The 14,253-nt window shown below is 45.3% G+C and overlaps 1 protein-coding gene and 1 non-coding gene across 2 annotated transcripts; one reads left to right on the top strand and one right to left on the bottom strand.

Annotated features, from left to right (window-relative positions):
• Positions 1 to 1,150: 1,150 nt before the first annotated feature.
• Trnap-cgg (transfer RNA proline (anticodon CGG)) lies at positions 1,151 to 1,225 on the top strand. Its single transcript has one exon. It is a non-coding gene; the product is annotated as a tRNA-Pro (tRNA).
• Positions 1,226 to 13,051: 11,826 nt separating this feature from the next.
• Positions 13,052 to 14,038, bottom strand: LOC126481739 (putative protein FAM47C). The gene has a single exon (XM_050105694.1). The coding sequence runs from the start codon at positions 14,036 to 14,038 to the stop codon at positions 13,052 to 13,054; it is 987 nt and encodes a 328-aa protein (XP_049961651.1).
• Positions 14,039 to 14,253: the final 215 nt, after the last annotated feature.

Here is a 14,253-nt window from a genome sequence, read left to right on the forward strand (position 1 = left end):
TACGTGCTGCTGGTATTACTGGCCTGAGCACAGCAAAAATGGCTGTATCTTTAATGGCATCGTCAGTCCACGCCCCCTGAGCGTTTAGTGTGGTGTCACTTGACACCCGGGCCTGCGGAGACCTTTTCGGCAGCGAAGCGCAGCGACCGCCAGCCAGAAGCGGCGAGCGGCCGGAAGCGGCGTGGCCCCGCAGAGGCCCAGGTGGCGGCCGCACCCGCGCCGTCAAAGAGGCGCCGCCGCCCCCGCTGCCGCAGCCGCCCCGCGACACGCCCATCACGGGCCGCAGCCGTCGACAAAGACGCTGCGCTTGCAGTTCTGCCACGCTGGGACCGCTAATGGCCACCCAGCGGCAGTGGCGCCTGCCCGCGGCCACTCCCTCACTGTCTACATCATTCAACTGACCGACATCGCTGGGGTCATTAGCTCCCCGCGTTATTCCGAGGATGCCACAAAATCCATCAGTCAGAGTGGTAGTGACTAGAGATCAGAAATGAGCTCCGTATACTAAGTCGCCAACGAGCCCTGTGACGTCATCTCTGAACTCGCGGTCTCCGTGTCCTCCTAGACTCGAGCCGAGAGTCTCCGCAACGTCCACTCGTCACTTGAGTGCTTTTAGATAAAAGTGGATTCGGATTGCCCAGAAAGTAGAGAGAATACGCTAGTTAACAAGTATAACCGCAGACTCGCGGCTTTCCCTTTAAAACCACGAACATTTTGGAAGAATGTACCGTCTATACAACTAATTGAAGACAGTTTGATTATTGCCATACGCGTTCCGCTTCTTTTCTTTAGGAAGCATCACCAGTGGCGATTTCCAGCGCTGTTATCCCATGAAACTTCCTGGCAGATTAAAACTGTGTGCCCGACCGAGACTCGAACTCGGGACCTTTGCAAAGGTCCCGAGTTCGAGTCTCGGTCGGGCACACAGTTTTAATCTGCCAGGAAGTTTCATATCAGCGCACACTCCGCTGCAGAGTGAAAATCTCATTCTGGAAACATCCCCCAGGCTGTGGCTAAGCCATGTCTCCGCAATATCCTTTCTTTCAGGAGTGCTAGTTCTGCAAGGTTCGCAGGAGAGCTTCTGTACAGTTTGGAAGGTAGGAGACGAGGTACTGGTAGAAGTAAGGCTGTGGGTACCGGGCGTGAGTCGTGCTTCGGTAGCTCAGTTGGTAGAGCACTTGCCCGCGGAAGGCAAAGGTCCCGAGTTCGAGTCTCGGTCGGGCACACAGTTTTAATCTGCCAGGAAGTTTCATATCAGCGCACACTCCGCTGCAGAGTGAAAATCTCATTCTGGAAACATCCCCCAGGCTGTGGCTAAGCCATGTCTCCGCAATATCCTTTCTTTCAGGAGTGCTAGTTCTGCAAGGTTCGCAGGAGAGCTTCTGTAAAGTTTGGAAGGTAGGAGACGAGGTACTGGTAGAAGTAAGGCTGTGGGTACCGGGCGTGAGTCGTGCTTCGGTAGCTCAGTTGGTAGAGCACTTGCCCGCGGTAGGCAAAGGTCCCGAGTTCGAGTCTCGGTCGGGCACACAGTTTTAATCTGCCAGGAAGTTTCATATCAGCGCACACTCCGCTGCAGAGTGAAAATCTCATTCTGGCTGTTATCCCATGTTGTTGTTGTTGTGGTCTTCATTCCAGAGAGTGGTTTGATGCAGCTCTCCATGCTACTCTATCCTGTGCAAGCTTCTTCATCTCCCAGTACCTACTGCAGCCTACATCCTTTTGAATCTGCTTAGTGTATTCATCTCTTGCTCTCCCTCTACGATTTTTACCCTCTACGCTGCCCTCCATTACTAAATTGGTGATCCTTTGATGCCGCAGAACATGTCCTACCAACCGATCCCTTCTTCTAGTCAAGTTGTGCCACGAATTTCTCTGCTCCCCAATTCTATTTAATACCTCCTCATTAGTTATGTGATCTACCAAAAAAATGGTTCAAATGGCTCTGAGCACTATGGGACTTAACAGCTATGGTCATCAGTCCCCTAGAACTTAGAACTACTTAAACCTAACTAACCTAAGGACATCACACAACACCCAGTCATCACGAGGCAGAGAAAATCCCTGACCCCGCCGGGAATCGAACCCGGGAACCCGGGCGTATGTGATCTACCCATCGAATTTTCAGCATTCTTCTGTAGCACCACATTTCTAAAGCTTCTATTCTCTTCTTGTCCAAACTATTTATCGTCCATTTTTCACTTCCATACATGGCTACACTCCATACAAATACTTTCAGAAACGACTTCCTGACACTTAAATCTATATTCGGTGTTAACAAATTTCATGTTTGCACCTGTTACTGTCCTTCAAAGTTGTCACCAGCGTTGTGTAGAAGCTGTTGGCAGCGAAGGCGTAGTATACCGTTAGCAGAGCCTGTTCTGTTGATGGTGCGAATGCAGCGGTCTATTGCCTGTACAATCTCTGGAAGAGTTCTTAAGCGAATGCCACAAAGCGGTTCCTTTATCTTCGAAATCAAATCAAAGTCACGTGGACTTAAGTCCGGGGAGTATGGTGGATGGTACAGTACTTCCCAGTCCCATCGACTGAGCAGAGCAGCCACAGCTTGCAGTCTAGGAAACAGCATAGTCCAGTTCTGCGCCGAGTTCTCCGACAAAGCAGAAAACGCTCTGACCAAATCACGATGCGATTCTTACAGGCCGAAACCTCGTAAAAGACGCAGTGTAATCAGTGTATTCGCGATTCCTTATACAGAAGGACTGCTTTGTCGATGTGACCACGTAGGATCGTCGATGTCAGAAACAGTCGTGTTTTGGGAGAGAGATTGGCTGCTCCACGCGCCACGTGCCACGTACACCACTTTTCTCCCCTGATTTCCAGTTAAAATCGTGTATATCTTTAAATGTAGCCACTGATGTTTGGTTCAGTTTGACAACATTATGTATGAAGTGTGTCATTGTTAAATAAGTCAGCTTAATCCAATGCGTTAAAGCCAACATTTTCCTTTCAAAACTGTATACGAGCGTTCATGAAAAGCGATGAATACAATTTATGCCCTGTAATGTAGCCCCAGGCAGTAAATGTCAGCCAGTGATACCGAAAAATAGGCAAATTTGGAAATTTGTGGTAAGGTCTTATGGGGCCAAACTGCTCAGGTCGTCGGTCCCTAAGCTTGCGCACTATTTAATCGAACTTAAAGTAACTTACGCTAAGGACAAACCGAGCGAGGTGGCGCAGTGGTTAGCACACTGGACTCGCATTCGGGAGGACGACGGTTCAATCCCGTCTCCGGCCATCCTGATTTAGGTTTTCCGTGATTTCCCTAAATCGCTTCAGGCAAATGCCGGGATGGTTCCTTTGAAAGGGCACGGCCGATTTCCTTCCCCATCCTTCCCTAACACGAGCTTGCGCTCCGTCTCTAATGACCTCGTTGTCGACGGGACGTTAAACACTAATATCCTCCTCCTCCTAAGGACAACACACCAATGCCCGAGGGAGGACTAAAGGACGTCTAGACCGGGCGGCTACCCTTCCCGGAGAAAAGGAGGCGATGACATACCACGAAAGTAGGGAAAGTGACACAAATGAACTCTGAACGCATGCAAGAAGTGCTAACCACATACTACACAACTTCAGAGTGTTTTAAATCGTATCCCAATTTGCGTAAGGACAAATATTTCTATCGTCTGTCAGCTGCTGTGAACTAACAACCTCTGAACGTTTATTATGTTTGGTGAATATAATGATTTGCAATTATGTTGTCAGAAACGCAGAAAAAATTGGAGAAACTGCATCAGACCCAACTTACATGATTCGCTTAAAATCTCTTACAAAACAAGAAACACTGATTGGGAATGCAATGTAGCCATGGATTAAATTTACCTCGTGTGAAGATAACACGCACCCCATAAAAGTAAAAAATGGCTCTGAGCACTATGGGACTTAGCTTCTAAGATCATCTGTCCCCTAGAACTTAGAACTACTTAAACCTAACTAACCTAAGGACGTCACACACATCCATGCCCAAGGCATAATTCGAACCTGCGACCATATAGCGGTCTCGCGGTTCCAAACTGTAGCGCCTAGAACCGCACGGCCACCCCGGCCGGCCCATAAAAGTACGTAAGAATTCTAAACTAAAGGCCAAGGCATATGGCGGAAACTGGTAATTCCAGAAAAAAATGTAAGGTAAGAATTCGAGGAATTAAAATGTAGCAAAAATTCAGTGTAATTTACAAGTAGATTAAGCATACACATTCACCATGGTGGCGATGAATGAACATGTTGCTGAAATATCTAACGTCACTCCCGAACAAAATATCAGAATCACAAAAGCAATAGTAGTACAAATCACGTGAAAACATCACCTCTTCTAGTAAGCGACTTTAATTTTCAGATCGATTCATGTCATCATGGAGTCTGCATCAATTGAAAATGTGACCGAAGGTGCATTATTCTGCATGTGACATCCACACGTGAAAGACATCACAAAAAAAGACATTGCTTTGCCGAAGTTCGATGATATCAAAATTTCCAGCCGTACGAAAGCCGATGCAATGCTCGGGGCTTGAAGCGGTCTCAACCTGCCCTAAAGACTGCTGGTCAAATCAAGCGAATTCTGTCTCCCAGCGTTCCTATTGGCCGGCGTCAATCATAGCTTTTGGCTTGCCAGTACGATACACAAGCGTTACTTTGTTCCTATTAAAGGTGGAGTTTCTCTCGCAGTCAGAGGAAGGACGTCACTGAATGTCTGTGATTAACAAGCGACTTACGTCGTTCGTGGAGCGATTCTGCGGTACAATGGGTCTCGTTCGGAAACGCCAGCCTTCCACATGTTAAAATTTGAAACAAAACCGTGCTAATGTGATAGTAATATTTATCTTTAGGTCTTATCTAAACACTCTTTAAATTCGCAGATAAGCGTAGGTGCTCAGAAACATATGGTACTTGCAATAATTTAAATTTAGCTGTAGTTTAACATTCAGGTGTAAATATTTTCATATGCTCTTTCGCACAACTAAATACGATACACTTATAATGATAAAAATGTAGTCGCCATGATTGACATACAGGGTGTTTCAAAAATGACCGGTATATTTGAAACGGCAATAAAAACTAAACGAGCAGCGATAGAAATACACCGTTTGTTGCAATATGCTTGGGACAACAGTACATTTTCAGGCAGACAAACTTTCGAAATTACAGTAGTTACAATTTTCAACAACAGATGGCGCTGCGGTCTGGGAAACTCTATAGTACGATATTTTCCACATATCCACCATGCGTAGCAATAATATGGCGCAGTCTCTGAATGAAATTACCCGAAACCTTTGACAACGTGTCTGGCGGAATGGCTTCACATGCAGATGAGATGTACTGCTTCAGCTGTTCAATTGTTTCTGGATTCTGGCGGTACACCTGGTCTTTCAAGTGTCCCCACAGAAAGAAGTCACAGGGGTTCATGTCTGGCGAATAGGGAGGCCAATCCACGCCGCCTCCTGTATGTTTCGGATAGCCCAAAGCAATCACACGATCATCGAAATATTCATTCAGGAAATTAAAGACGTCGGCCGTGCGATGTGGCCGGGCACCATCTTGCATAAACCACGAGGTGTTCGCAGTGTCGTCTAAGGCAGTTTGTACCGCCACAAATTCACGAAGAATGTCCAGATAGCGTGATGCAGTAATCGTTTCGGATCTGAAAAATGGGCCAATGATTCCTTTGGACGAAATGGCGGCCCAGACCAGTACTTTTTGCGGATGCAGGGACGATGGGACTGCAACATGGGGCTTTTCGGTTCCCCATATGCGCCAGTTCTGTTTATTGACGAAGCCGTCCAGGTAAAAATAAGCTTCGTCAGTAAACCAAATGCTGCCCACATGCATATCGCCGTCATCAATCCTGTGCACTATATCGTTAGCGAATGTCTCTCGTGCAGCAATGGTAGCGGCGCTGAGGGGTTGCCGCGTTTGAATTTTGTGTGGATACAGGTGTAAACTCTGGCACATGAGACGATACGTGGACGTCGGCGTCATTTGGACCGCAGCTGCAACACGGCGAACGGAACCCCGAGGCCGCTGTCGGATCACCTGCTGCACTAGCTGCGCGTTGCCCTTTGTGGTTGGCGTACGCGGTCGCCCTACCTTTCCAGCACGTTCATCCGTCACGTTCCCAGTCCGTTGAAATTTTTCAAACAGATCCTTTATTGTCTCGCTTTTCGGTCCTTTGGTTACATTAAACCTCCGTTGAAAACTTCGTCTTGTTGCAACAGCACTGTGTTCTAGGCGGTGGAATTCCAACACCAGAAAAATCCTCTGTTCTAAGGAATAAACCATGTTGTTTACAGCACACTTGCACGTTGTGAACAGCACACGCTTACAGCAGAAAGACGACGTACAGAATGGCGCACCCACAGACTGCGTTGTCTTCTATATCTTTTACATCACTTGCAGCGCCATCTGTTGTTGAAAATTGTAACTACTGTAATTTCGAAAGTTTGTCCGCCTGAAAATGTACTGTTGTCTCAAGCATATTGCAACAAACGGTGTATTTCTATCGCTGCTCGTTTAGTTTTTATTGCCGTTTCAAATATACCGGTCATTTTTGAAACACCCTGTATATACTCCTTAACACTGTACAATTATTTTCGTAGTAAAAATAAATTATTACACAGGTTGCAAAACACTTGGGATGCCTCCTAACATCGTATCGGACCGCCTTTTGCCCGGCGTTGCGCAGGAACTCGACATGGTATCAACAAGTCGTTGGAAGCTGTAATATTTCTGGCTTAGTCAGCCATCATATTAGGCTCCAAGAAGCTGTTCCCAGAGCAATGGAGATGCAAGAAGTATATAGATGTCGAAATGTGGTGTGAGGTACCTGTGACAGATGTCAGATTCGGTACCATTCCCGTGAGAAAGACCGCCTGCATAATGCTACTGCTCTGTGATTGGCTGCTGTGTTCGGAGCAAGGGCGCCAAAACGTTAAAGTACAGTTCTTATTATTAGTTAAACTACTCATTCGAATGACTTCACTTTTTAATATAAATATCTCTGAACAGCTGACTATCAATCAGTCATTTTAGAATTATTAAAAGCATAATAAAAAACAAAATACTGACGAAATTGCAGACGAAGCACTTCGGAAGCGTTCGGGTGATGTCTTTTCTGGTATGGCGCCCGAAGTGTTTCGTGCTGTTTGTCACTCTGGATTAGGCAGTCGAGAAGAACAGACATGTTGTCTGTCGTAGGATATGCTTCCAATTTTTATTTAAGTTCCTGTTCGTCACTCTGGATTAGGCAGTCGAGATGTACAGTCATGTTGTGTGTGGCAGGATGTGTTTGCCAGTGTTCAGTATTAAAAGATTCACTCCGGTAGTCATGAGGCACAGACACGTGCCACAAATAGTGTAAAGATACATTTTCGTAAACATTGTGTTTGATCATGTACTTTGCTGTATCAGAAGGTGTTGTATTAAGATCATGTAGTCTTCTCGTGTGGCTATACTAAAATACGCGAGTGGCATCCCAAAGAAGTGTTACGTTATTTCAGAACAGAAGCTCGCTAAAAGTCAGTTTCAGCCGCAAGATACAGAACCTGCGACCCGCGTGCTGTTTTCTTCGCTGGGGACATCGGCTTGAAGACAGCAGGTTAGTGAACTGTAACAGAACCTTCGTATTCCACACAGTGCAGTGGAAACAACTAGGCGCCTCACGTGTGCTGCATGCACAGAACAAGTGTGCTCAGTGACACGTCATCTGCAGTAATGCAGAGGAGGTAAAGGAGGATGATCGTTATTAACACCAACAATCAATTCATTCTTCCTTTCTTGCCGTAAAGCCCCTGTTCAAATATGGAGCCATGCTGGCTCTATAGCCGCTCATAATTGCGAAAGTGTTGCCGGTGCAGGATTTTGTGCACGAACTGACCTCTTGATTATGTCCCATGAATGGTAGATGGGATTCTTGTCGGGCGCCCAGTCTATTCCATGTAAACACAGATCACACCATTATGGAGCCACCACAAGCTTTGAAACCTCCCCTTAGAAAAATTAATGAATTACTGTGCTGGTAAACCCCTTACGTTATTTGATTTTCAAACAGCTCAGCAGAACTGAACGTACTCAGACATTTCGCTCTTTACCTTTTCTGATCGACACTAAACTGACACACAATATTTTTAGCGCAACGCAATCTGACTTTCAATAATCTCTACAAAAGAATGGCCCTGACTAACAATAACCTATACCTTTCATGAATCCCTTACCTCACAAAAATCTTCGTTACTCGAACTATAGCAATACAGCGAGCGCCAATACTGCCAGCTAAATAAAAGATTCTAACTACTGAAGGCACTAACTACTGATAGGCATACTTTGCAGATGAAAGATCTTGATAGAGAGTATTTACCTTAATAGTGTTCAAAAGTCATAATATATATATATCAGTTCATGACATCCAGTCTTACAAATTTACTGTCTCTGATGGACACACGTCCAGATCATCCGCTCTCAAAACTCCGCCATCTCTCTCCCCACATCCACCACTGCTGGCGGCTCACCTCCAACTGCGCAACGCTACGCGCTGTTCACATCCAACTGCCCAACACTACAATGGCGAATATTGCATCAATGCCAACCAGCCACAGACTGCACACAGCACAGTCAGTGATTTTCATACAGAGTTCTACGTGGCGTTACCAACATAAAAACCTAAACAGCCTACTTACAGCTTGTTCAGTGCCTTGTTGACAACTAGGGTCCATGACTTCGTGGGGTCTCCGCCACACCCGAACCCTACCATCAACTGTTAGCAACTGAAATCGGGACTCATCTGACAAGGCGACAGTTTTCCAGTCGTCTAGGGCCCATCCGATATGGTCACGAGTCCAGGAGAGCTTCTGCAAGCGATGTCGTGGTGTTAGCAAAGGCACTCGCGTCGGTCGTCTGCTGCCATAGCCCTTTATGCCAAATTTGGATGCACTTTCCTACTGTCGTACTGATTCTGCGGTACTTTCACTCAGTGTAGCTTGTCTGTTAGCACTGACACCTCTACGCAAAAGTCGCTGCTCTCAGTCGTTAAGTGAAGGTTTCCGGCCACAGCGTTGTGAGAGGTAATGCCAGAGAGCTGGTGGTCTCGGCACACTCTTGACACTGTGGGATATTGAATTCATTAAGATTATCGAAATGGAATGTCCCGTGCGTCTCGCTCTAAGTACTATTCCGCTTTCAGAGGCTGCTAATCATGTCATCTGGCCATAATCACGTCGGAAAACTTTACATATGAATCACCTGACTGCAAATTACAGCTCCGCCAATGAACTGCTCTTCTGTGCCTTTTGTACGCGATCCTAACGCCATCTTTATACGTGCATATCGCTATCCGGTGACTTTCGTCACCTCAGCGTATCTTCTGGATGTATTTTCACTCGTACTGTTCTGTAGATCCTGAGGTAGGTTCAAATGGTTCAAATGGCTCTGAGCACTATCGGACTTAACATCTGAGGTCATCACTCCCCTAGAACTTACAACTACTTAAACCTAACTAACCTAAGTACAGTACACACATCAATGCCGGAGGCAGGATTCGAACCTGCGACCGTAGCGGTCGCGCGGTTCCAGACTGAATTGCCAACAACCACTCGGTCACATTGGCCGGCTCCTGAGGTAGATGTTTTACCAGTTATACACTTGAACGTCGAGACCTTATTTCAACGACTCTCATTCTGTGCCGCATATTTCTCAGCTGGTCTTTATTTCTAACCTTACATCGATGTTGTAGCGTACCGAACATCCTGCAGCAGCGCATTTCTTTATCGACGCGGCGACAGCAAACAGAGATAATTCCCAAATCACTCGTATTACGCAGTAGATTTTGATCCGATGTCGGACACGCGAGCCTAATTGTTTATAGTGGCCTTTTCTTTTCTTCCCAGCGCACTTCCGCTTGCAGATGGTATCTCGGGGCAGCCTGCAATTATAATCTATAGGAGATAAGCAGGCAGATATTAGCGGCCGCTGGTATACTGAAGTTGGGCTCACGCAACGCCTTCCTGTTTCTGGAGAACGAGTTCTGGAAACCTGCGTGACGACGAGGAAGGGCCACAGCACCCGCGGTCGGAATCTCTGACGTTGTGACCCCGTTCTGGCCGCTACGGTTTCATCACACCCAGCCCGGGACACCGAGCGATCCGGCGTGCTCAACACGATAACCGTCAAACACTATATTGACAATCACGAGCGTTGATTGCAATTGACTAAGTCGGAAAAACTTATGTAACTACAGTGAATTGTAGTAGGTACAGGCATGAGACCCAGTCTCGAAAATTTTCGAGTTTATTTTTGGCTGTTTGTATGCGGACATTCCCATCAGTGATTAATTTCTTGGAGTTTACCGAGAGCTGATCAGAGACGTTCAAGTACAAAATAAGGTGCAGCTTTATATGAATTCCTTTGGAATATAGATATTGTCAAACGTGCTACTGAAAGATGTGATGTGTCATTACAACAGAAGTGATTCGCTTTGTACTGTCAAAGATATCATCAGTGTCCAAACATCACTTCCACTAGTAAGTACATGTCTAAGGTTGAAACTTGCAAAAAAATTTAGAAGTATTTTGAATTTTTAAGCTATAAACAGTTCTTTTGTTGATTTCCGACTAATTTTCGTTTTGTACTTAATTCTTTTCTGAATTAGTATATTTTCACCGGCAACTACCTATTCTCGTATTATGACGAACTTTAACTATTTACAGAGGGTACGATATGACAGTCTTTACAGTCATCTGCACTTTCAACACACAGTAGTACGAAATTCGCCGTACATTAGCTTGTTTGACAATACTCTTCTTTTTCTTGTCGCTGACAACTCTTGTGTGTCTTAGGTTACACAGTGGCTTATTATTTTTGTGGTGGTGGTAAGTGGGTGCTGTGATGGCGGAAGGGTGAAGTCGAGGGAGGTATTAGAAGGGTTCAGAAGTTGAGAGGGGAATAAAGGGTGTTAGGCTCAAGAACGGGTATATGTATGTGTGTTTTTGTTTAAGTGTATTTGTAAATGTGTAACTTCTTTAAGATAATGAGTAAAAGCTTTATAATTACGTTGAATGAAGTCTTAACTGTGGAATGGATACAGATTCGAATGGTCGTGTGGCGTGTTACAACTGCAAGTGGTGTGCTTACACTGTGTTATTGTTAGCAAAACTTTACACGAATCGATTCGGCAGTGCAGTTCCCAATACCAATAAAGAAATACAGTCACTGCAAAATACATTCAGCCCCTTAGGCAATGAATCATCTTTCCCTGTTCACAACTGATAACTTTCGTCCCTGTGCATACAGCAAATAAATTACATTGTCTTACCTCAGCAGCAACAACGCAGTAACGCGATGTGTTCTGGTCTCTCACAAAAAAATGTAAATATGCTGGCTACAGCCTCAGCATTGTGCGATGCTCGCCATAATACTTGAAATGCACATGAAATTAATGTGGCTGATGAACGAGAACATTTATGAAAATACAACTTCTTTGAAAAATATATGAGCTGTACAGGGAGACGGTACTGATTATAGTGAATTACTAACACTTAGATTTTTAGCAAAATTATATTGCAAGTTAACTTTGGCTTTTCAAAACCATCTGACAATTGAAGTTACATTTCTCACAACTGTTTCACAAACAATGCGATTTAAAGAGCAGGTATTATCTAACATAAATGCAAACCATCAAATTAAATATAACTCTGTAAAAAGATGTTAGAAACATAACAAAGTGAAATATCTAACTAGCCCTTTTATCAAAACGGTTTACGTGCACTCTGGGGTTACTCAACGATTACAACTTATCAGTCACGCCAACTACGCTAACGATCTCGCAAAATAACAGAAATCATAATTATTTGATATCTTTACCTTGGTTGCATGAAGACTTCTGCTTCCATGTTCAACAACATTGACATACCTACATTACTTAACACAGTACACACCAAGAACTGCCTACTCCACCGTCTTTCCCTCACACACAGCTACCTACAACTGCGCGCCAAGCGCTCTCTTACTCCAACACTAGCAGTACCTCTGGATTTGCGATATCAAAGACATTCATTGTGTATAACATACTAACTTCATTTTATACTAACTTCATTTTAATTTATTAATATTCTTGTCTTATTCTGGTGCCACATACAAATGCGCCCCAGTATACTCCTTTCAATGGTATCAGCAAATACCCAGCGCTGACATTTATCACACAACTTGCTGTGGTATGTACTTCTTTTCCATTATTGCCTTTAGGACAGGTAGTTTTTATAGTGTTCGTATGCTTCTGTTGCGGTCGTTGTTTCTGACTATTGCAATATTTTTCTCTTTGGGTATTGCTTCACCTCAACTGAGTGGCTTCTTAGTAACAATATCCATTTATTAATAAACTGCAGCTGAGGACCTAAGACCTCGAGAAACACAAGCATTCTTTTACTATTGGCGTATTAACCATTACGGTAGTCTATATTGCTACAAGAGCTGTACCTATGCCATACGCTTCACAGTGCTTTACAGAGTATGGATGCAGAAGAAGAAAGTTAAAAGTGTATGCCGTACTAGGACCTGGAAGCCAACTTTTGATGGAATTCAAATGGCTCTGAGCACTTAACATCTGAGGTCTTCAGTCCCCTAGAACTTAGAACTACTTAAACCTAACGAACCTAAGGACATCACACACATCCATGCCCGAGGCAGGATTCGAACCTGCGACCGTAGCAGTCACGCGGTTCCGGACTGAAGCACCTAGAACAGCTCGGTCACTGCGGCCGGCTTTGATGGAATGGTAAGTGCTGTATCAACTGACACAACCGAGATAGTTTCAGACGCCGATTCAAATGTTCACTTTACCATTGATTCCTCTTCGTCGCCTCCAAATTCCACAGCATTAATCGAAGTTTGTAAGGTATTACTAAATAAGTGCCACCTGTCACCTTTAGGGGGGGGGGGAGTGGGCATCAAGTAAGTCAACATTATGGCATCTTTTATGCTGGACAAAGAATTGTGATCATGAGTGAGTTTGTTGTCAGCTAGATATTAAGGATAATACAAGAACTTATGACTATGGGGATGTTGGCCTGCAGTGGGGTATTACATCTTCCAGGGGTGACACCTTGCTGTGAGATATTGCATCTTCCAGGGGTGGGACCTTGCTGTGAGATACTGAATCTTCTGGGGGTGACACCTTGCTGTGAGATATTGCATGTCCCAGGAGTGGCACCATGCTGTGAGATATTGCATCTCCCAGGGGTGACATCTTGCTGTGAGATATTGCATCTTCCAGGGGTGACATCTTGCTGTGAGATATTGCATCTTCCAGGGGTGACACCTTGCTGTGAGATATTGCATCTCCCAGGGGTGACATCTTGCAGTGAGATATTGCATCTTCCAGGGGTGGCACCTTGCTGTGAGATACTGAATCTTCTGGGGGTGACACCTTGCTGTGAGATATTGCATGTCCCAGGAGTGGCACCATGCTGTGAGATATTGCATCTCCCAGGGGTGACATCTTGCTGTGAGATATTGCATCTTCCAGGGGTGACATCTTGCTGTGAGATATTGCATCTTCCAGGGGTGACACCTTGCTGTGAGATATTGCATCTCCCAGGGGTGACATCTTGCAGTGAGATATTGCATCTTCCAGGGGTGGCACCTTGCTGTGAGATACTGAATCTTCTGGGGGTGACACCTTGCTGTGAGATATTGCATCTCCCAGGGGTGGCACCTTGCTGTGAGATATTGCATCTCCCAGGGGTGACACCTTGCTATGAGATATTGCATCTTCCAGGGGTGGCACCTTGCTGTGAGGTATTGCATCTTCCAGGGGTGACATCTTGCTGTGAGATATTGCATCTTCCAGGACTGACATCTTGTTGTGAGATATTGCATCTTCCAGGGGTGGGACCTTGCTGTGAGATACTGAATCTTCTGGGGGTGACACCTTGCTGTGAGATATTGCATGTCCCAGGAGTGGCACCTTGCTGTGAGATATTGCATCTCCCAGGGGTGACATCTTGCTGTGAGGTATTGCATCTTCCAGGGGTGACATCTTGCTGTGAGATATTGCATCTTTCAGGAGTGGCAACTTGCTGTGAGATATTGCATCTTTCAGGGGTGGCACCTTGCTGTGTGATAATGCATCTTCCAGGGGTGGCACCGTGCTGTGAGAAGTTTTGTGGCTAGGGATGACATCCTGCAGCTAGTGTTTTTAGGTGACAGCTAAGCTGACACTAAATCTGTAAAATGCCTGGTGCTACATAAGAA

The sequence above is a fragment of the Schistocerca serialis genome, chromosome 5, assembly GCF_023864345.2.
Source record: "Schistocerca serialis cubense isolate TAMUIC-IGC-003099 chromosome 5, iqSchSeri2.2, whole genome shotgun sequence".
Taxonomy (NCBI): Eukaryota; Metazoa; Arthropoda; class Insecta; order Orthoptera; family Acrididae; genus Schistocerca; species Schistocerca serialis.

Bases quoted from the DNA above. Each gene is read 5' to 3' on its own strand.
- LOC126481739 (XM_050105694.1), bottom strand. From the start codon at position 14,038: ATGTCACCCCTGGAAGATGCAATACCTCACAGCAAGATGTCACCCCTG.